We start from the raw sequence: 22,558 nt of genomic DNA, 5'->3' as shown, positions 1-22,558 counted from the left end.
ATGGCAAAATTGCAATGTTACCTTAGAAATCCCTTGAAGTCTGGTACTAAAGGCCTTTAGTTTATACCTAGCCTACCCTATCCTTTTGAAAATGGTTTGACCTAGAGGCCATAGAGATGCTATAAATTGGTCCTGTGTGGCTCTTAGCAGTTTACATTTTTACACCTGAGATAGCTATCTGTTCAACCATCTATCTATCCATCCATTTATTTATTCATTCAGTGATCAAAAAATATGTTAACCTCCTACTGTGTACCAAATATTTTTATAGGTGTCAGGAACACATTGGTGAATAAGTAGTCTCACTTTGTAGCTTACAGTCTAGTGGGGGAGAGAGTAAAACAAGCATCAACAGTGAAGTATGATAAACTGCTGTGATAGTCAGTGGGGTGTAAATAAAGAGCACCAAACTCTTGGAGAAGACTTCCTAGAGAACATGGTTTTAAGCTGAGATTTGTTTGAAAAATTAGGCTCGTGAAGGAGAGATGGAGGGGGAAGGCTAGAATAAATAGAGGGAGTGGTTAGTAGGACAGTCCAGAAGTAAGAGAAAGCCTGCTACTTAGGGGGTTTCAGATAATTTGACTTGGTGGGAACATGAAATGAACTAGAGAATGGGAGTGATTGAAACCAGAGTAGTTAGAAAGCTTTGTGAATTATGCTCTGAAGTTGGGATTCAGTCTTGGGGGTTGCCAGATGTGAATGAAGGATTACTAGCAAGGAGGATTACTAACATGGCTTGAATTAAAGTATAGAGAGATCACTTTAGTTATAGTAAGAGAGACCAAACTAGTACAGAGGAGAAATAGGAGATGAATGAAATCAGGTAATGATGGGAAAGAAGAGGCAGCAAGGACTTCAAGAGATCAGATCCTAGGAGATTTTTGGACTTGGAGTCTGATTGGTAGTGGGAAGTGGGGGAAAAGACATCCAAAGTGTATCTTGGTTCACTGAATTGCCATCCATCTGAGATGGGAGCATGGGAAGAAAAGTACATTTGAGGGGAGGAAAAAGTCAAGTTTTGAATTGGTGTTGGTCTCCTCTGGAGGCTAAGTTATAAGATGACTGGAAGACAGCTAGCTCTAGAGGGCAGTAGGAAGCATGGGGATTACCAGTGCCCAACCGGTAGTGGGAGCCATGCTGAAAATGTTTCTGCTTATTTGATGAGTCTCAGTTCTGCTCCTCCAGCCAGGAGAGAGGAAAGGAGGCGAGCCACAGGCAATCATGGAGTCTGTGCTACCTGGGCGAGTGGCCCACGGGGTGCTCAGAGCTGCGAGGGGAGGGGCTGCTTCGCTCCTGCATGGCTGCAGGGTGGCAGTGGGGTTAATGAAGATCCTGGGATATCTAACTTTTCATCTGGAGCTGCCTCTGGCTGTTAAGGTGGATTCATGCAGAGGTGTGGAGGAGCAAGTGACCTGACATTTTGTGGGCTTCTGTAAGGCTTGTACTCCCAGAAAAAGGAACCTCACGGTTGCCATCCAGGGGAAACTGATCCGGAGGAACCTTTGGGTCCACTTGACTGAGAGAGGTACTGGTTATACACAAAGCTCCTGAAATAAGGAAAGGGGCTTTCTTTTTGAGGGAATTCATTGTCTTGAATCTGGGATTGGGCAGGGTGGGGATATGAAGGTCAAGGTTACCCAACAACATTCTGAGCATCTTATCATTGATTTATAGTGCTTTGTATAGCATTTTCTACTTTTTTTTCCCATAGATTTTTATATGTATTTTTCTATTTTATCTCTTTGTTTGTCCTAGCAATACTATGAGGAAGCCACTTTCTTATTCCCCTTTGAAAGATGTGGAAACTGAGACACAGAGAGATTAAGTGACCGCCTAAAAGTTAAACAGCCAACTATTGGCAAGGTTAGGCCCAGAGCACAGTTCCTGCCTCAGCCCTGGGTTCAATGACTAGGTTAAATTGCTTCTCTCTGTGCACTGCAGTGGGAGAAGTAGGACTTCATGTGGCCTCTCACTGCTGGATTTTACTATCTTTATACTCTCTGAAGTAGCCTGAGGCCTTGCTGGGGAGAAGTCTTAGGACCCATCCTCATTGGGTCTTGGCTGTCTTTATCTGGTAATGGCACTTAGCCCCCAGCCTACTCCTTGGTCTGTACTGGCTGGCAAGTGCCAGGGGAAGTCAGAAGTCTATCTGAGTCCTCAGATGAGAGGAAACTGTGGCGGCGGGCACAGCTCCGTGTGTTCCACAGAGACCTACTGCTTGGAACTGCTTCGTGTCACTGCAAGGAGGACTTCTGTTCAGCTGAGCAGCTGTGCACACATACCTAGGAGATGGTACTAAATAAGCTGACGGTGAAAACAGCTTGCTGCAAATGAGATGTGAAAGTTCTAGATTGGGTTTTCTAGTGACTTGAGCTCTGCAGTCTCTGGAGCATTTTACCCCACCACCTTCCGTGCCGCCAGCAGAATGTTTTTGTATGAACTTGGACATTTGTTTGTCAGCTGCTGTTGCCTAAGCTTTCTAATCTTGGTTCAGCCACTTTGAAAAAAGATGATGAAGAAAGACAACTTTACAACAGAACCCCTTTAAATACCAAGTGAAACTAGAAGACATTTCGATGGCTTTGTTTCATACTTCTGAACTAGTCCACTGCAGAAAAATATACACACTGCTTTTGTCAGCCCTCATGGAATCAAGGCTGTAGGCATTACAGAGAGCTCTAGCTGAACCCCAGTTCACCTGCAAGAGGGACCTCTCTTCTGCTCATAGTGGGGCCCCAGATCTTCAGAGGACTTTGAGGCCACTAAGTTACTGCTTACTGCTTCAACGGAGTCTAGGATATATTGTCAGCAAATGATGCAGAAATATTTGACATTCCTGTGTCCAGATTATTAAGAGTGATGAAGAAGAGTGGAGGATCATGAACCTGATGAATAGCATTTATGCCTTTATCAAAGCATTTTGATGCTTGGGCTCTTGATTTGATTCTTAAAACTCAGTGAGATTTACGTTCACCTGTAAAGGAGGAAATTCAAGCCCAGAGATGGAAAATGATTTGCTTAAATGCATATTCTGAATCTTGACATAAGTGAGGAAAAACTAGGCACCCTGCCTTCACAGTCTCCAAATACATGTCTATGGACCAGATCATGGGTTCTCATCCATGTCTTTTCCAAAAGCAACTGCCTTTTCCTTGAAGCCTGGCATTGACAGCTTTTGCTCAGAATTCTTCCAGGGCTTGATAAGGCTTTCCTATAGCCCAGTCTGTTACCCAGTTAGCAGTGTAGAACTGTACAGAGATGTGCACACTGTCCTACACAGGAATCGAGCCAAACACTCCCCAGGTCTGGCTTCCTGAATTTTATGCTCTTTAGGAAGCCTATCTCCTTCCTTCTTGCCTGATTTCATTCACAGACCAAACCTAAGATCTTTGTCTAGGTCTCCTGGTCCATGAGAAAATAGGTTCTTGCTCCTAGACCTTTAAATTTCCTTAACAAACCCAGCCCAAGAAAAATACCTCTGGCCCAGTTCTTCCACGTCTCCAAAATTTGGGTTTTAAAGGTTCCACTCATTCTAGCCTTCACTTCAGATTCACTGGACTCTGCTTTTTCCTTCTGCCTCAGACCCTGATCCTCTTTGTTTGTTTTGTTTTTTTCCCCCATCTTCTTGGATCATCAGGGGACTGGGTACTCTCAGTTCTCTTCTCTTCACCAGCCATGATTGTTTTCCCATTTGACTCCCATTGGTTAGCGGATATCAACATAGTTACATCTGTAGCAACAACCTTACTTCATAAAAGAATTTTTCATTGAGCTGGCGGGACAACTTGAGCAAGAGCAACTTTCCTATTAAAAATCAACTTGTGAAACCACTGGCAGCAAAAGTTAGTTCCCCACTCAGCTATCTGATTCAGTTGTGTCAAGATCTACTGCTTTTAAACCAGTCTACTTAATCTGAAGCTGTTGAAACACTCAAATATCCAAAGATTTAGTTCACAAATCTATTTACATGCATCCTTGTCTCCTTATCTATTTCCTTCAGCTAAAGCAAAGGCCTTCAATGTGTTTCCAAAAGACAACTCACAAATCATTGGTCTCTTCTCCTACTGTACCTATACATGGTGGTCAGTCTTTGACAAGTTTAACTCCTAGAATCAAAACCTGAAACCAGAAGTAAGCAGGCAAAGCTTCAGAAGAGCAACAAGAATAGTTGCCACAAACCTCACACATTATATTCTGTATGAGACTACAAGCCCAATTTAGTCAACTTGATCTAGTAAGCTTAGTTATATGGTTTTCTTTGGAAATTTTTAGTTTTTAAAATATTATATTTAGTTTTTTCTATTTTATAGCAGTAAGCAGAGTAGAAGCAGGGAATCAGGACTTCTATAATGGCAGCTAACAACAGGAGAGAAGACAAGAAACTTCACCTGGAAAAGTGCCATGATGTGATGTCGTTCTCGGAAAGGACCAGCTAAATCCTACTACGTTCTTAGAAGTTCCCTAAAGCACTGATGAACTACAGAATACCCCAGCAATAGAGGTTCATCAGAATTAATTTACGTCACTAAGAAATGGCCTATTCGGCTTCAGGTACTCTGTTTAGTAAGACAGAGTAGTGTGCAAAGCATTTTAGAAGTACTATCCTTCAAAATAATATTTTAAAGTCAGTTGCATTTTGTTATTGAAAGAGGTATGTTTCAGATATCTGGCAAATTGATTTCTGTGAAACACCACTCTATCTGTGCTGCTTTATCCCCAGCAATATTATCTTGCTGTACGAACTTGAAATTTATATTAAACTCAGGGTATGTGCACCAGGTGTCTGTTTATTGACTTCTCAATCACATCGCACTAGAGCACTAGCTTTCTACCTAATGGCACTAAATCACGACCAGCCAGCAGGTTTCTAAGGCAAGGCCCAGTCTTGAATTCTTTTATGAGCTTGGAAAATTTGAATACTCACTCTGTGTCTCAATTTCCCTTCCTGTTAAAATGAAAGAACAATGTCTTCTCTGAATTTTGACAGGCATCTTGTGGCAATCATTAGAATGGCAATGTAGGCACTTCAGGTCTTCAGAAAAAGAAATTGAATTCAGCCAAAAAAGAAACTGAACTCCAGAAAAAGATCTAGGTGGTGAGAAAGGGGAGAGGAAAGGCAGCAGGTAACAGAGCACAGATGAACAGGTCAGATGGGTAAAGGACTACAAAGGTGACCAGGAGAAGAGGTTGAAATTTCATACAATTTAGATAGGTCACAGGTCAGGCAGGTTGCAAAGAGAGAGAAAAAGATTAATAGAAAAGGAGAGCAAAGGGACAGGGACATATAATTTGGGAGGAGACCAAATTAGGGCCAAGTAAGGAGATGCTAGGTCATGGAGGTAAGAGAGAGCGCCCTTCATATGTCAGAAATGACCTGAGCTGATTCCCAGAGGTTTTTTGTTTTTGTTTTTGCATTTTTGACTTTTCTCCTTAAACTAGAAAATAGCTTATTTTTACTTGCAAACCTCAAAATACATATGCTCGCTGATGAAGTCTGAGGTTTTATATGCGAAGATGAATTCAAGGTGTCAGTTAATCTGGGAGGTGTCAGTGATTGCCCTGCACAGACGTTTCAGCTGGCCATACACTTTCATCTTCTCTCATTTGACCTCTGAACAATCCCAGGTGCTAGAGAGGGCAGATACCACCTTCTCCACTGACATATAAGCTTCTCCTGTGTGTGAGACACCAAATGTCGGACAACTTGGCCATACTCACAAGCCCTTCTCCAGTTATAGCACATTCCTGAGAAGACCTTTCTTTCCTTACAGGCCCCAGTGACTCAGCCTGCTTTCCTGGCCCTGAAAGTTGGCCCTTCCCTTGCCCCTACTCACCTTGTAGCAGGGTAGGATAGAGGATCTCAACTCCCCTCTTTCTTCCTGCACATGACATAAGGACCTTCTGTGTTAATATCTTGTATTCATTCCAGAGAGCCAAATGAAGTATCAAAAATAAGTAACATACAGGATAGGTTCCAGAAATGCCACTGTATTTGCATAGCCTATAGAACAGGATTGAGGCCAACTTTCATAATGCACTTTCTCTGAGTCTCTTCTTAGAATTTCCGCATATACATTCCCCAGGTCCTTGTTACTGTTACCAGAGCTTCATAACACTCCTGATAGCCTTGGCTTTTTTGAGATTGGTTATAGAAATGAACAGGAAAGAGATCAGTCTAGTGTTCAGTATCGGGACAAGTTACTAACCTCATGCTGTCCAGCAAGTCCAGCAGGCCCAGCTCAAAATGAACCGCAACAGAGTTTCCACAATTCTTCCATGGCTCAAGCTGCATGCCCTCTCTCCTTTATCATTATGTTAACTCACATTTCATGGTATGTAATAAGGAGAATTGATATCCTACAAATGTGATCTCTACTCCTAATCTGGAAGGTTTTATCTTTGGGAATTTAATCTCATGTATATCTTGTGACGTACAGCCCCTGACCATCTGGTACCTGGAATGGTTCCAGATGGGTTTTGGTGCTCTTGAGGCTTGGCACCAAGGATTTCACTAAGGGTTATCTGTGTCATTGGTAGATGAGATGATTGCATTAAATATACATGTCAAATAGGGAGACGGTCAAAGTATCCAGCTCAAAGGATCAGACAATCGTGTATAAAAGGAAATACAATGATTGTTGGATATTCTTACCCAAAGATAAGAAAATACAGAATATCAGAGAGTTGTATGAGTGCATAACCAGGACAACAAGGGGACACCAAGGGATGCAGGCCCGGGTATGTTTGAGATAGCCCTTGGCCTCTGGCCTCAGTCTCTTAAGCTGGGCTCTATACCTAGTTTATCCCATTTTATTTGAGCATTCCCCCCATCCCTCTTCCTCCTCACCTTTCTGATCTTGGGACTTAGACTATATGGCAAATTGAAGCCTTTTTATTGAAGACCTTTGAACTATGAAGAAACATGTTAAAAGTAAACTTTTCTATATAGAGAAACAAAGGGTATTTAGCTCATCTGCTTTTAAAACTGAAAATTAAGAATAGGAATTATAAGTTTTACTAAAGCAGTTAAATAAGTAATAAGGAAAAAGGGTTGGGGGAGAAGAAAAGAGAAAAGAAAATCAAGAGAGACAAAGGGCAGGTGATGGAAAGACGAAGAGATGGAAGAACAGAACGCGGGAGAGATCAGGGAAGAGGGTGAGTAGAGAGAAGGGCAGAGGCAGGCAGGCCAGAAAGAAGAGTGTGGCTTCGGTGCCAGAGAGCTGGATTCTAAAGCCATAAAATTCCTATGACAAATATCATACTGGTGAATAGTGAAAGGATCCCCCTGAGATTAGGAATGTAAGATGGCTACTGTCACTACTTCTATTCAGCTTCATACTGGAGGTCTTAACTAGTGGAGTAAGGCAAGAGAAACAAATGTAAGTGAAGGGAGAAAATAAAACTCACTAGTCACAGGCAACATGATTTGTATGCACAGACGATCTCAATGTGACTTTAGTAAGATCTCTGGGTACAAGTTCAATATATAAACAGCAATTGTGTTTCTATATATGAATGCAAATAGAAATTGAGATTTATAAAATTATATTTTTCAATTACATAAAAAACCTCAGATGCCTCTCTGAGCTTCATTTTTCTCAATGATAAAATAAAGGCCACAACAGTAATAACATTAACAGTAATAGCAACAGCAGCAGCTAGGGTTTGTTGAGTACCCACTGCCAGACATTTCTCTAAATGTTTACATGGATTATTTCTTTTAAACTTCACAACCCTTTAATGTTTGCTGTGAGAATTAAATGAGGAAATATATGTAAAACACTTAGCAAGTTGCATTGTATATAATAAATTCTCAATAAATTTTAGCTACATAAAAATGGGCATTGTTTTAGAGAAACTCAGACTTAGTTGTTAGAACTAAGCTTCTATTCATTGGGGATGCAATTTGTAGAATAAACAGTCATGCATTATTGTTTTAAAAAAAATCGTGACTAGCTCATTAATTCATTTGCTCATCCAGGTACTGTTCTTGGGTCTAGGAAAACGCTGGACAAGCAAAACAGACAAAATCCATACTCTAATAGGGTGGGGCTTCCCAGGTGGTGCAGTTGGTAAAGAATCCACCTGTCTGCCAATGCAGGAGACACAAGAGTTGAGGGTTCCATCCCTGGGTCAGGAAGATTCCCTGGAGGAGGAAATGACAACCCACTCCAGTATTCTTGCCTGGAAAATTCCATGGTCAGAGGAGCCTGGAGGGTTACAGTGCATGGGATCACAGAGTCAGACACAACTGAGTGATTGCATACAGGCATAGTCTAATGGAGTTTACAGTTTGGTAGGGGACATATGTATTAAACGATATCATAGATTGTGCTGTGAGACCGAAGTACAGGAGTTATGAGAATGTAAAAGAGGGGAGTGAAGATTCACAGGTGAGCTGAATTCAAAAAGTAAGTGGAACAGGGGCAGGGCTAGGAGAATGTTCCAGAGGAAGCAATCTGTCTGAAGTGGGTAAGGGAGAGGATGTCATGATTCTGGACCTAAAAAATTGTCTGAGCGACTGGAGCTCAAAGAATAGGAGAGGGCCACTATATGAACTCTGGCTGCAGAGATGGACAGAGAACAGAGCATCAAGGCCTTGGGAACTTTGTTAGGGATTTTCACAGTGGGGAGCAGTATGGTTTTATGCAGAGTGCTGATGTGGTCAGATTTGTGCTGTCAAAGTATTTCTCCACTGCAGAGGCTACTGTTGTAGTCTGGGAAAATATGAAGTGTAACCGGGCTCAGGCCCCAGCAGCAGAGAGGAAGAGTGGGAATAGCTGAGAGGTGTTCAAGTGGTGGAGTTAATGAGATTTGGTGTTAGCTTGGGTGAGGGAGGCGGGGTGCCCACTGATGCCTCCTTCCTAGGATCTGACTCAAAGAACTAGGTGACTAGGGTGACATTCACTGAGGTGAGGACAGTCTTTGTTGATTAGCTTTACTAATATAATATGGAAACTTGAGAGGATATTTGAAGTATTTCTTTTCCTATGGAAATTTGAATGTCTTACTCAGGGGGAAAAGAATGATAGGTTTAAGATACTGACTTGGAAGCTTTGAGATATTTACTCCTTGTTTTCCCTTTGATTTTCAAAAGGTGTCAAATGGTTATGTTTTTTGTCTTAAAAAAGGCATGGATATCAAACAGAAATTACTGAAGGTTGCATTTAGAACCAGTCTTCCCACCATTTGCCCTCCATCTGTTTCTCCAACCTGAAAAACTGCAATGGGTTCAGTGTAGTAATCTGTATGTCTTTCTTCTGCCTAGGTCACCAAGTGGTTAGAACTGAGCAAAGAATTATGGGGGTTGGAATGTTACTGCCGCATCCATTAATTGTCGAAGTTGTCCATATTAAGATTTAGCTGCTCTGATGTTCTCTGCCTCTGGTTTAGAACGGCTTTGGCAGGTGTAGTAGGGCTAGAAAAGACCTTCACATCTCTTGGTCAGAGTCTTCAGTCTAATGCTGGTGGTGCTGGAGTTGATCTGAACAAGCCTGTGAGAAGACTCTGGGGTTGACCTTCCCCAGGACTGACTGGGGATCCCCAAGCCTTGGCATTATCTCAGAGGATGTCTGCGGTAGACCAGAGTTTGAGCCTTCTGAACTTCCTCCCATTCTTATGTAGCAGAAAGTATCTTGTAGGACTCCCAGAAGGGAGGGAAGGCCACTAGTGGCTTAGTCAGGGGGACATGTGATGTGGAAAGGTATTCCTACAGTCTGACTCTTTGCTAAGGCACTAGATGGGGGTGAGGGATGTGGCTGATAATGTGTGTGTGTAAGTTTGTACCACCCTCAGGTCAAGTGGTAGGCTGTCTCTCTCCCTCTGTCAGTCTGTGTCTCACACACACACATGCATACCAGTGTCCTCAGCTGTGCCCACCTCTCTGGGTCATAGCCCAGCAACCTCCATGGTATAGGGGAATGGGAACAGGACTCCATGGTCTGTCTGAGTTCCCTGCAGCTACTAGACTGAGGCAGAGTGAGATCTGAGCATCGGATTCTTACGGGCTTCCTCCCTCCTTTCCTTCCCACCATTCCTAGCTAACAGCCGGACTCTCCCCTGTCTTTGCCCCTGTAGCACTCCACTTCTCTGAGCATCATGGGCTTTTCCAACACACTGGAGATGGAGCTGTCATCTACCAGGCTGGCGAGGACCCTTGAGCCACAGATACAGAGCAAGAGCAGCCTGACAGCTGCCCCACCGCAAGTGATGCCCCAAGTGGTACCAAGCCTGCTGAGTGGCCCCCCACCAACCATGTCCAGCCTAGCGAGTGGTCAAAACCAGGCTGTGACCAGCCTGACAGCCAGTCACCTGCCGGCCATGCCCAGCCTTGTGCGTGGCCCACCCCAGTCCATGCCCAGCCTAATGAGTGATCCCTCCCCGACCATCACAAGCCTGGCAAGTGATCACTCTCAGGCTGGACCCAACCTGATGTCTGGTCCCACCCACACTGTGCCAAGCCTGGCAACCTGTCCTCTGCAAAGTGTGCTTCCAGCTTCTGATGTGCAGCTGGAGACTGGGTCTGGCTGCAATCCTGGTTCTGGCCGAACTGCAGGGGGCCTGTGCCCTGGGGATGGAGCTGACCCCTCCCTGGGGAATGCCTTGTGTAAGGTAGGTCTTGGGGAAATGCTATTTAACTTCCTCTGCTTAACTCTGGGCAAAAGAGTGTCCCCTGAGGCCTCATTCTGGCCTTAGCTTAACAGCTCTGTGACCAGCGACAGGGAAAATGTCTGATTTCTTTGATTCTTACTGGCCTTTCACTTTTGAAAGATGGAAAATGAGGATTCTACCCGCTTCACTGACTCTCTGGGACAAGGCCCTACAGCCTCTGCTCTGGATGCTTCCAAGGACTTGTCTATCCCCTCAGACCTGGAGGAGCCAATTAACCTGTCTGTGAAAAAACCCACACTGGTACCAGTGGTCAGCACATCTGTGGCCCTGCAGCAGTACCAGAGCCCAAAAGGTGAGACTCGGCAGCCTGCATTTCGTGCTGCCCACACGCTTGAGCAGGTGGGCCCAGCACTGCAGGTGAAGCAGAGGTCAGCAGAGCAGAGACTGAGGGAACAGTGTCTTTCTCTCAACAGAAAGTAACCTCACCTCTCTGTCCAGAATTGACCTTTTGATGCCTGTTCTGTTTCCCTCGCTGTGGCCAGGAATTAACCTCCTTGTAAAATTCCCCAGGCAGAAGTTTGGGCATCTAGGTTATCGGTAGGGGGAAGCAGGAAGAGAAGGGCTGGGCTTGGCAGAACTTCTTAGGGACAAGAGCACATTTGACTCTGGGTTAGCTGACCCGCTCTGTCTCTTTATATTTGAATGTGTGCAAAATACCTAACATTTCTGACTTCGTTTTTCCCCCTGTATATGGAGCTAATCATAGCTACTTCATAGGCTTCTGGGAAAAATACCTACAGTGAAATCATTTGATGACTTATTCTGTAGTACAAGAATTTGCCTTGCACCTGGCCTTGATGTAGATTTTTGCCTCACAGTAAAGGGAATTTGGACTGGTTGCTCCCCACACCCATTCTCAAATGGGACTAGGCCAAGGCACCTTTCTTCCAGGGAAGGTGAGGGCTGGTTGAGAAGTTAGATAGCAACTACCTAGTGAGCGCTAGGGGCCTTCTTAGTTCAGTGTATGATGCATGTGTAGTTTGTAGCAATCAGTCTGTTACCTATGTATTTAATAGATGAAGAAATTTTTCTCCTTGTCCCCTCACATTGGCTCTTCCTAACTGCACAATAATGCAACCCTGAATTTTAATCAATTAAATATTTCGAACCCTGTTTGTCAATGGAAGCATTGGCCAGTGCCTGGTGCTGAGTGGGCCCCCAGTACATGCTAGTGTCCTCCTCTCTCCCCACTGCCCCCTGCCCATCTGTACAGACTGCACTTCTCAGGGGAGGGCTCCTGGGAGCCTCTTGCCCCCGGAAGGTGAACTGGATTCTCAGGCTGTGCTGAAATCCCAGCACTTGGCTGATAAGGAAGGGGCTGCACAGAATGATTCCTGAGGGCAGGTGACACCAGTATATACATGGGGAACAAGTGACTTCTGAGCTCATTTTGAAGGTGAGACGCTGGCTCCTCAACACCTAACCCAACACTCACTCCTGGGTAGCCTCTGAGTGTTACCTGTGTTATCTGTGAAAAAGAAAGTAGCCTTCTTCCCCCCTCAGGAAGGGAGCCGAGTAGTATTGTCACCATGATGAGTGATTACAGTGTGAGTAAGGAGGGTATGACAGGCATGTGACCGAAGTATGAATAGCGGATAAGAGTAGAAGGTGTGGGTGACAGGGTGTGTTATCATAAATGTATGCATGAATTTGTCTTTTGTCTTAGAGTGTGAGAATTTTGAACAAGGAGCCCTCGGGCTGAACACAGAAGGGAACCAGAGTATCAGGTAACAGACTCTTGGCCCAATATCCCTCTCCCACCATCCAACTTCATGTCCTGGGAGACTGGCACAGGAAGTGAGCATCCTTGATGTCTTAATCTGGAGCTTGCCTGCCTCTGTCTTCTGCAGCCCTCAGACCCTGGAGTGGGTGTGTGGTTGTGTGTCTGGGATGGTTGTGGGAGGATGTCCTGGCTCCAGTGCTGTGAGGCAGGCACTCTGGATGCAGTTTCCCTCTACAGGGGTCCCCCTTTGATCAGAGGGCTCCCAGGGGCTGATGGGACCTGACTAGGCAGAGCTGGTGGCAGCCTGGAACAGCGGCCTGTGGAGGGTTGGACTGAGGAGTTCCTGAGCCCCAGTTCAGTTGTGAGATCATGGATGAGGTTGACTTAGCATTTGGGCCAGAGGAATGTGGCTGTCCAAGACCCAGGGATGTGATTCTTGCCCTAGACCCTTCAGTAATGAGCCCAAGATTCCCTACGTGCGCCTGGAGCGGCTCAAGATCTGTGCCGCCTCCTCGGGCGAGATGCCGGTGTTCAAGCTGAAGCCACAGAAGAATGATCAGGATGGGAGCTTCCTGCTGATCATCGAATGCGGTTCTGAGTCCTCCAGCATGTCCATTAAGGTACCGCTTTTCTCTGCCTTCTCCTTGAAACTTGGCCCAGTCCAGGAGCCTCTCTTTCCTCTCTGCTCCTGGCAGAATCCTGGCCCCAGCCTTGTTCCGAGTCTCTGAGAGGGGCTGCTGCTCGGCCACACCTTGTCCCCTGCTGCCTGGGGTCTGTAAGGCGCACGCTCGGACTGAGCTGTCCTGGTGTTCCTGGGCTGGCTGGTTTGGGGTCCTGAAATAAGTTGCTGCCCAGGCACCAACTTGTCATCTTTCCTCTCCCTCCCTCAATAACGTAGTGCCTCGCTCTGACCGCTCAGACTCACTTCTTCCCCAAGGTCAGCCAGGACCACCTGCCTGATGCCATCCAGTCCCCAAATCTGGGGGGAAGAAAGGTCACTGTCACATCCCTGGCTGGGCAGCAGCCCCCAGAGGTGGAGAGTGCATCTCCTGAAGAACACAGGCTCATTCCTCGAACCCCTGGAGCAAAGAAGGGGTCCCCAGTACCCATAGAGAATGAGGACTTCTGTGCCGTCTGCCTCAACGGGGGGGAGCTGCTGTGCTGTGACCGCTGCCCCAAAGTGTACCACCTTTCCTGCCACTTGCCAGCCCTGCTCAGCTTCCCAGGGTGAGTCATGCCACCCAGGCCCTGACCTGGATGGCACAGTGATCTTCCAAGGGAGGTTATTCCAGGTCAGCCCACAGGGCTCTCTCTCGGGGGGGACTTCCTCCCCTCCCTGGCCTGCGTAAACTGCAGGTCTGTGACTTTGTGGCTCTCTCTGTGCTCCTTCTGCACACAGACAGGTGGCTGCTTCCCTTTCTCCTCTGTTCCCAGCTTCCTCCTCTGTTGCCAGCTTCCTCTTGTGCAGATTTATCCCTTGACGTCTCTCCCAGCCCCTTGCTGACTCCTGTTTTTCTGGATTCACTAATCCTGAGTTAACTGAATTCTTTCAAGCCTGTTGCTAGGAAGCCATTCTCTGTAGGGCGGGGCTGGGGACTTGTTTTCTCGTGGCGCCCCCACCCAGGCCTGTCTGGGGGTAGAGGAGCAGGGAGGGGCTGTGGATGTGTGCGGGGGACCTCACGTGGCCTCCTTGCCTCTGCAGGGGAGACTGGGTATGCACGTTGTGCCGCAGCCTGACCCAGCCCGAGATGGAGTATGATTGCGAGAACGCCCGCTTTAGCCAGCCTGGAGTGCGGGCCCCTCCTGGCCTGAACATGTATGACCAGAAGGTAGGGAGGGGTCTCTGAGAACAAGGTTCTCACCTGGGGTGGCCTGCCTGTGCCTGGGGTGGCCTGCCTGGCTGAGACTTTTCTGAGGGGATGAGTAGCCTCTCTGGTACCTCTCCTTTGGGCTATGCCTGGACTTTGGCCCACGGGGGTTCGCTGATTTTCCTTCTGCCAGCTATTTTCCTCTGGCCTGGGAGGCTGAACTGTGCCCTGGTATGGCCAGCAGCTCATACCTGTGGGCCAAAGCCATCAGGGTCACTATGTTTAATTCTCACTGAGGTGGGGCCAGGGCAGACTGACACGGCTGCCCATTCTGGTTTCTGCAGAAGTGTGAGAAGCTGGTACTGTCCTTGTGCTGCAACAGCCTCAGCCTGCCCTTCCATGAACCTGTCAGCCCGCTGGTAAGGAAGGACTCGCTGGTTCTGCAGAAGGCCTGGGCCTGGAGCGGATTGCGGTGGGGCCCAGGGTAGGCTCGGAGCGTGCCTGCTGGAAGTAGGAGTAATTTGTGCATGATCTAGGGACCTGGCGGCCTGGCCATCACAGCCCCCCACAACTGCTGTTGTGTCAGACCTGCTTGACATGTACATTACTCCTCCTTTCCCTTTCTGTTTTCCCTCAACACATTGCTTCCTGCTGCCTTTCTCTTCTTTGTGTTCTTTTACTTCTACTCCAACTCATTCTCTATCTCTTCTTCCTTCTTATCCTTACTTTTCTCCTCCACTTCTCTCTTCCTATTTGCTTCCCCTCTTCTCCTCCCCCAAGGCCCGACATTACTACCAGATTATTAAGAGGCCCATGGACCTGTCGATCATCCGGAGGAAGCTGCAAAAGAAGGACCCAGCTCACTACACCACCCCGGAGGAGGTGGTATCAGACGTCCGCCTCATGTTCTGGAACTGTGCTAAGTTCAATTATGTATGTCTTCCCTGTTTTCCCTCTCCTCTATTTCTAGTGACCCCCAGGACTGTCATGGCTGGATAGGGGTGTCTGGTTTGGGCCTGGGCTGCCATGAGGACCTGGGAGCAGACCTTCGGGGGCCTACTGTAGCGACTGTGTATAAACTCTCTCCCATATTTGGGCCTCAGCATGAACTCAGGAGGAAGATGGGGGTTGTTAGTGACTCGCTATCTGGGGGTAACTGTCAGGGTCACTTCTGCTTGGAGAGCTGATGATGCTAAACTGATTATCCTGCGTCCTGAGAAAATGTAGAGTTTGAGCCACCCAGGAGACCCAACAAGGCTTTGTGCTCTTTGTATAGCTCTTGAGGGGCCTGGAGGGATGTGCCGGTGGATCAGGGCCAGATCATCACTGCTCTCCTCCCCCTTCAGCCCGACTCTGAGGTTGCAGAGGCAGGCCGCTGCCTGGAAGTGTTCTTTGAGGGCTGGTTGAAGGAGATCTACCCCGAGAAACGGTTTGCTCAGCCACAGCAGGAGGACTCAGACTCTGAGGAGGTGTCTAGTGAGAGCGGGTATTCCACTCCCCAGGGCTTTCCATGGCCCCACTACATGCAGGAGGGCATCCAACCCAAGAGGCGGCGGCGACATATGGTAAGAAGCTGCTACCAGCTGGCAGGCAGGTGGGTGAGTGGGTGATTGGGCAGGTAGAGGGTACCCATGCAGCAGGTACAGGGTAACCTGAAGTGAGGCTTTTCAGCTCAGGTGGCACAAGAGAGTAGGGACAAGGAGCCCTCACTTCCCACCCCTCAGCCTAAGTGGAAGGCAAAGCAGTGTGGGGCTCTTCAGCTCCAGTGACCCCTGAGGCTCGGAACTCAGAGAGGTGGATGTACCTGCCTGGGTCACCCCGAAAATTTGCAGCAGGACCAGGTCTCCTGACTCCTGCTGGTTATTCCACACTGTGATGCCCTGGTCTCAATCCTGATCTCCACTTACGTTGGGACAAAGGGAGAGTCTTCTTAGCCCCTTGGTGTAGAGAAGGAAGGAGAGGTGTTGCTTGCAAGAAAGAGATCTCCTCTGACCTTTGGTTTGGTCTCACTCGTGCAGACCTGAAACATCAGTTCTGTGCTGTTTCGTCCCACTGACATGTACTGCCTGCCCACCGTGTGCCAGGGTCCCACCAGCCATTCCCGTTGCCTGTGACACTTGGCACACAGTGCTTGGTGGCTTCAGTGAGCTTTGAAGTTGCATCCTTGGGGTGGAATAAAACACTTTGACCCTGGGGAATCCCAGTCTGGACTTTTCACACTAATGAACCCTACATTTGGGCATTCTGATTCTAAATTTTTTTTTCTTTCAGGAGAATGAAAGAGCAAAACGTGTGTCGTTCCGCCTGGCCAACAGCATCTCCCAGGTGTGAGGGCTGGAAGGAGACCAAATACTCTGGCAGCTGGTACCCCCTCCTGTCGACCCCTCCTCCCCACCTTTCAGCGCATTCTCCTTGGATCGTGGACGTGAGACGCTTCTTGTCGAGCCTGTACTGCCCTTCTTTGCCTTTTGCATCGTACAGCATTTATTTGGGAGTCATAGTGCATCCACTACAGAGAAGATTTCAGTAATAAACAGCAAAGAGGGGGTGTTCCCTGTGAGCAGAACAGTCAGATGTGTAGGGTCCACTTGACAAGACCACGCCTGGTCAGGCTCAGGAGGACCATCCTTCCTTGGTGAATTCTCCCTGCTGACGAAGGCAGACATTTCTCACCTTGCAGTGTGCAGGGCTCAGGAGCAGCGTATGTATCTGAATTCCTCCTGGGCCCAGAAGAGGGTAAAAGAAGGGAGAGAGGTTCTGATGTAGCTACTGCAGGCCTGTGATCCTTGGCCTAGCACAGCCAAAGACTGTCACTGTTTGCCTTTGTTTGGCCTGCTCGGACAGAGGCACCTGCCCTGGGCGTGGTAATGAGGTTTCTAGAGGCCACAGGTCTCAGCTGGTGCCTATTCGGGTTCTCACGGTTTTCAGGGTATTTGTTCTTCACGTCCCCTCTCCTGATGCTGATGCAGATGGCCACTGTGGAGCTCTGGATAGTGTGGCATTCTTGACGGGGCTGGGGGGCCGTGCAGAGACCCCTTAGGTCTTCAAGCTCGGATCTTACTTACAGGCTTAAGAAGATTTTAACTTCAGAGCGTGCCTTCTGTGCCACCTCCTTGGATTGAGAGCTCTTCTTTGGTGTCAGAACTGGCTTCTTAGAAGTGATTATTGGTGGTCACCCCTTCATTATGCCCATTCAGAGGTCCAGACCCTGAGTTCTGCTTGGGAGAACTGTGAGGAAGCTACTGTCTGCTTCACATACAGAGATTCTGGGCCAAGGAGAATGACCCACAACCAGCTCCCTCTGCTGGGTCTCTCCTCCGGCTTAGAGATCCTAGCTCTCAACTCCTCCACTTCATAGAGCCAAAGATCAGAAGTGAGTCCTCTGACTCGCCTGCCCTCAGGCTGTCCATAGCCGAGAAAAAGTCAAGACTCTGTTGATAGCCCCCCATCCTCTTTTGTTTGTTGGAGGTTGGAGAAGGTCAGAGGGACTGGCAGGAGCCAGCCCTAAACATTCATGGAAGATCTGTCAGGGATGTAAAACTGATAGAAGCCTCTTCAGTGTCCTTTGGTGACCCTGAAGCAACTTCAGAACTTTATTTCTCCAGGAATTCAGAGAGAAGTGTTCTGGGGGCCACAGGAGCAGAGCTCCAGGCTACATCTCAGATAGATGGTCATGGTCCATGCAAGGAGTTTGGGAGGAAAAGGCATACACAGATGCTGGGGGTCAGGCCACCTCATTGGCAAGGGCTTGGTTGGGAAGGAACCTGTTGCTGATGTTGGCTTGGCCTGGAGACAGCTCTCCCTGGTCCTGTCATGGCTTAGCTAATTTCAAGGGAGCTGCAGGTCATGGCTTTATTTTTGCCAAGAGATGCAGTTTAAGGAAATTCTTGTCTTTAGGGCCCTTGTTAATGGGGACATTTTGATCAGAGAAAACATTTCTTCTCTCCTTGTGAGTGGATGGAACTGCTCATTTCCTTTCCACCCAGGCTGAGAGAGCATCTTCACTTCAAAGCAGACTATGCCCACTGACTTACCATTCTCTCACCAGCACATGCCAAGCTCTCCTAAGCAGATGGGCTTCCGTAATCATGTTTTCTAGTTTGGGGTAACTAAGTCTTGAATACTCCAGTAGCCAGGCAATCTTTGGGTGTAACCATCTGCTCTTTGGAGCTCATATGACTTTATGGTTTGGGCTCTGGCCATTTCCCTCTCAATTTTTGAATCTTTTTCTCTATTTAGTTGGCTTGGAAAGGTTCTCTCTGTAATTATCTCATTAATTCCTCCTCTTGGTCATTTTTCATTTGTGTGGGTCACCTTCTCACCTTCTCCGGATCACCTTCACGGTGCTTTGTGTTGGGCAGCTGGGTGAGGGCTGTGACAGTCTCAAACCTGATTGACATCTTTCCCCAAGACCAGTTGGAAACCATAAATACGAAGCAGAAATACTTAATTGAGTGCTTGGCTTCCCTTGTATCAGTGTTGTTCCCACTTGTAGCCTGCTGGGCCAGGGGACCTTAGTGATGTGGTAGAGAGTCACATGCTCCCTTCCCACTGCTGAGAACCCTGCATGCCAAGAAGCTCCCTTTAGGCACCTGAGCAGGGAGGGTGGGAGGTATGGTGTCCTTTCCTCCAAGAGTGTGTGGCCCCCCATTCCTACGCTGGTTACCCCACAGCACTGCCCTCTCCTGACTTCTCCTGTGTACTTAACACCAGTGTTCTAAGTCATAGTTTTGTTTTGTTTTTGCATGCAGAAAACAACATGGTGTTTTAGAAATTAAACAAAAGGCTACTGGCTGAGTGACTGATTTAATGGCTCTTTGTTAACATTTGAGCTAATCCCATTTTTTTACTTATTCCTATAAGGGTCCCATTTTGGAATCAGTTAAGTCCTTTGGTCATTGACAAAGTCATGAAGTGAAAATGCAATGAGTTCTGGCTTCTTAAGGTACAGAATGCAGTCCTAGAAGAGAAATTGGGTTTCTTGGATATGCTGAGAAACAGAAGAATGGGCTGGTTTCAGCTGATGCAAAGGAGATTGTAGTGCTGTCTTCTGGAACCTAGGTGGGTTGACTCTGCCTAACTTCCAGCAGTTGCCAACTATACATCTTGCCTGTCTGTGCAAGTGGCAGCCACCAGATCCTCTGTAGGCTCTGTAGGTCTTCACAGAGAACCCTGCCATCAACCCTGGTGCACTCTGGCTCCTTGTACCCAATTCTGGCAACAGGTCTTTGCCTTGCTCCTAAGACCTAGACCCCTCCCTATATGTTCCTGGGCTCTGCTCTGCTTTCTCTTTGACTCCATGGTGTCACCTACAATCTTCTCTTCTGAACTCCTTAACTGAGACTCTGCCCTTTCTGGATTAACATCCCCTGTGCTTCCTCTTCTCCCACTCTTCCACTGCTATTAATTAAATTGCCTGCTCCTTCAACCCATTTCCAAGACCTTAGCGCTCTGTTTTCCCAATCCTTCAGTCTTCTCCTGGACTTCCTCCTCTCCTGAGCCTAAACCCATGTCCCGTGATACGCTGATGCTTTTTTCAGCATCCTGAACTTCCTCATCCTCTCCAACTTCTGCTGGAACTATCAACCATCCTCCATTTTCTGCATCAGCCTGTGTTTAGCTGTGTTTAGCTCTCTTTCTGGGCTCCTAAGCATGACAGATTCAGAGCTGAGAGCCTCAGTGGGCTCTCAGTATTGATTGGTGTATCTTTGACTTGTTATTACTCTTCTTTCCATGCGTGCCCTTTATCGTTTCTCTCAGCAAATGACTGGCCTCATTGCCTACTACACAGAAGAGAGACCCTAAAACAAGACTTTTACTGTTCACATGCTCCTCTCCCCTTCCATCCCTCTGTGTAGCCGTCCTTAGCTCCCTACCAGTTATTCCTGTTTGGTGCTCTACTTCTTGAATCCTGCTCTGCGTCTTCCAAGACTTTGCTCCATCGCTTATCTCACTGCTCCCATTTTCCAGGGTCTTCAGCCACACTCTCCACTGGTTACCTCCACATAGATAACAAACAAACTAAGGTCTCCCCAAGACTAAAATAAAATTTCTTAGAGTCTGTTACACTTACCTTTTCCCCTTGTCAGCCAAGTTTCTCTTAACAAAATATTTTTTATTGATTCTTCCTAGTCACTCTTTCATCCTCTATATAGTTTTTCACAAAAGTCACCAGTGACTGCCCGGTTGCCAAATCAAGTGAATACCTTTCAGTCCTCAACTGTTGTGAACTCCCTACAGCATTTCACATCATCTACCACTTCCTCTTTGAAAAACCCTCTTTACTTGGCTTTGGTGACACCGTAGCTATCTGGATTATCCTCTTTACCTCTCAGCCACACAGGCTGAGCCTTCCTTGAGATACGGACAGGGAGCGCCATCAGTAGCATCCCGTGGTCTCCCCTCTTCAGGAGCCAGATGGGCAGGAGGAAGCATGGCTGCTCCTTCCCCTACCCTTCATGTCTGCCTTTTTTCTTTGACTTCACTTCTTCTCCTGGACTCAGTTCTCCTCATGCCAAGCATGTGTATGAGCTCTGCTGGGAGGACAGCATCTGTGATTGATTCTGTCTCTCCCAGCACAGGCACAGATTTTAGCCAGATTTTAGTGTGCTAAGAGGCCCTATATAAATCAGGCCAGAAATGTGGATTAGGTCTTACCAAGAAGAAATTTGGTAAACTGGATTACCCAGTGGGTGGGCAGCTCATCACCAGGATCCTCACACCATTTACAGCCTGCCTTAGCCGGTAAGGAGCATGGGATCATGGTAAGCATGTTTCCATGCATGGGTCAGTGCTCTAGCCAGGAGGAGGATCCCATCTGGAGTGGGTATCTGCCACTGATAACATTCTGTTGGAGGGAAATCAGGAAGTTCTGTGATTCATCACTTTCTTGGGGTTCAACTAGGGTCAGCCTGGTTGACCTTGAGCCAGTTCGTCCCCGTCTGTATTGATCACCACCACCTGCTTGCTCCCGTTGTTTCTTGAGCTGGAGGCAGATGCTGGTTATTTTCTTGGAGGCAAGAAGGCATGACAGGAAGATGTATTATTTGAGATGCTAGATATCTAAGTTTTGACTCTGCCAATTATGAACTGTGTGACTTTGGGTACAGTTCCCCCATGTATAGCGTCGGGAGGAGGTGGGGAGGGAGATATGAAAACAGTGATCTCTCAGAGGCTCTCCAGCTCTCAAGATGGTAATGGTGATTCTAATTCTAAAGCTCAGGCCACACAAGGAACAAGAGAACACTGCAGTAGGACATGGCTAGGGAGTCTTGACCAAGCCAAGGCAAAGGGCCTCACAGGCCAGACTGAGCTGCCTTGAGGAAAGTCTTCAGTAGCTGGTGCTGCTTCTGGAGCTATCTGCTCATTCCTCAAGCTGCACCCCTCTGTTGGCTGTGTAGGGTAAGTTCCTGCTAGGCCTCTTCTAGAAGTGGCCATCGGATCCAAGGTGGTTGGGGGCATGAGGGAGGAACATTATAAGGGGAAGTGTCACTGATCTTAATAGAACCTACACATTCAAGAACAAATTAAAAAAAGAGCACTTTTCTTTACCAGTAATTGTGTCCTGGAGTGTTTTTTCAGTGGAGATGGTTGAACCGACTTCATGGTCTTCTCACCCCCAGACTCCACCATCCTTAAGACACAAGGTGGGGAAGAGCAGACTGGGGAGCTTTCTCACGAGGAAAGAACTCCACTCTCTGCTTCTTACTGTGTGAACACAATCTGTTCTTTGAAATAGAGGCAGCAAGTCTGAGGCGAGGTCTGGGGAAAAAGTGCCCACCACTTCTAGACACTGAACACTTCAGGAATATCCTTTATATAGTGACATTCCCGTTACCTAACCTGAGTGTTCCTCTCTGCCCAGTGGTTTCCGGTCATCGTGTGGGGCAAGGACATTGTAGTGAATATTTGTCATTCATTCTGACTGAATGGAATCTGAACCTCTTTCCTATTTTTGGGGAATTCCCCTCCCCAGGAGTCGGGAGGCAGAGCTCACTTCTCACTATTGAGTCTGAATACATTAAAACTTGATTTCCCAGCATCCCTTGCAGCCTGGGTACTGGTCCAGTGGTAGTTATTTTTAAACAAGAGAGAGAAAGAAAAAGAAAAGAAAGGGAAAGTAAAGCAGGGACTACAGACACCCCTCTGGTGACAGCACTGGCTGCAGCGAGGTGGGGTTCCCATGGCGGCAGTCACAGCAGCTCAAGCTGAAGGACCTGGTGCTTGATGGCAGTGGTGGTTTCTTCAGCACTCCAATTAGCTCTTAGCTCAGTTCCCTGGCCTTCCCAATAATTCTGTGAAATGCTTTAAAAATCTTTTAATAAACTCATTTTCTGCTTAAATTAGCCAAAATTCA

The 22,558-nt window shown here is 47.3% G+C and overlaps 1 protein-coding gene across 1 annotated transcript in view; it reads left to right on the top strand.

Moving 5' to 3' along the window:
• TRIM66 (tripartite motif containing 66) overlaps window positions 1-21,833 on the top strand; it is a 42,445-nt gene extending 20,612 nt beyond the window's left edge. Inside the window, exons 11-20 of the mRNA XM_065944783.1 lie at window positions 10,078-10,611; window positions 10,771-10,963; window positions 12,338-12,398; window positions 12,840-13,014; window positions 13,332-13,621; window positions 14,097-14,223; window positions 14,547-14,621; window positions 14,983-15,135; window positions 15,549-15,767; window positions 16,474-21,833. Of these exons, the coding sequence (XP_065800855.1) occupies window positions 10,078-10,611; window positions 10,771-10,963; window positions 12,338-12,398; window positions 12,840-13,014; window positions 13,332-13,621; window positions 14,097-14,223; window positions 14,547-14,621; window positions 14,983-15,135; window positions 15,549-15,767; window positions 16,474-16,533 (1,887 nt within the window). The 3' untranslated portion in view covers window positions 16,534-21,833. The remainder of the gene's footprint in view (window positions 1-10,077; window positions 10,612-10,770; window positions 10,964-12,337; window positions 12,399-12,839; window positions 13,015-13,331; window positions 13,622-14,096; window positions 14,224-14,546; window positions 14,622-14,982; window positions 15,136-15,548; window positions 15,768-16,473) is intronic.
• Window positions 21,834-22,558: the final 725 nt, after the last annotated feature.

Source organism: Muntiacus reevesi, chromosome 9 (assembly GCF_963930625.1).
Source record: "Muntiacus reevesi chromosome 9, mMunRee1.1, whole genome shotgun sequence".
Classification (NCBI taxonomy): domain Eukaryota; kingdom Metazoa; phylum Chordata; class Mammalia; order Artiodactyla; family Cervidae; genus Muntiacus; species Muntiacus reevesi.
The sequence above is the reverse complement of the archived record's forward strand: the minus strand, read 5'-3'. Positions and strand labels throughout refer to the sequence as shown.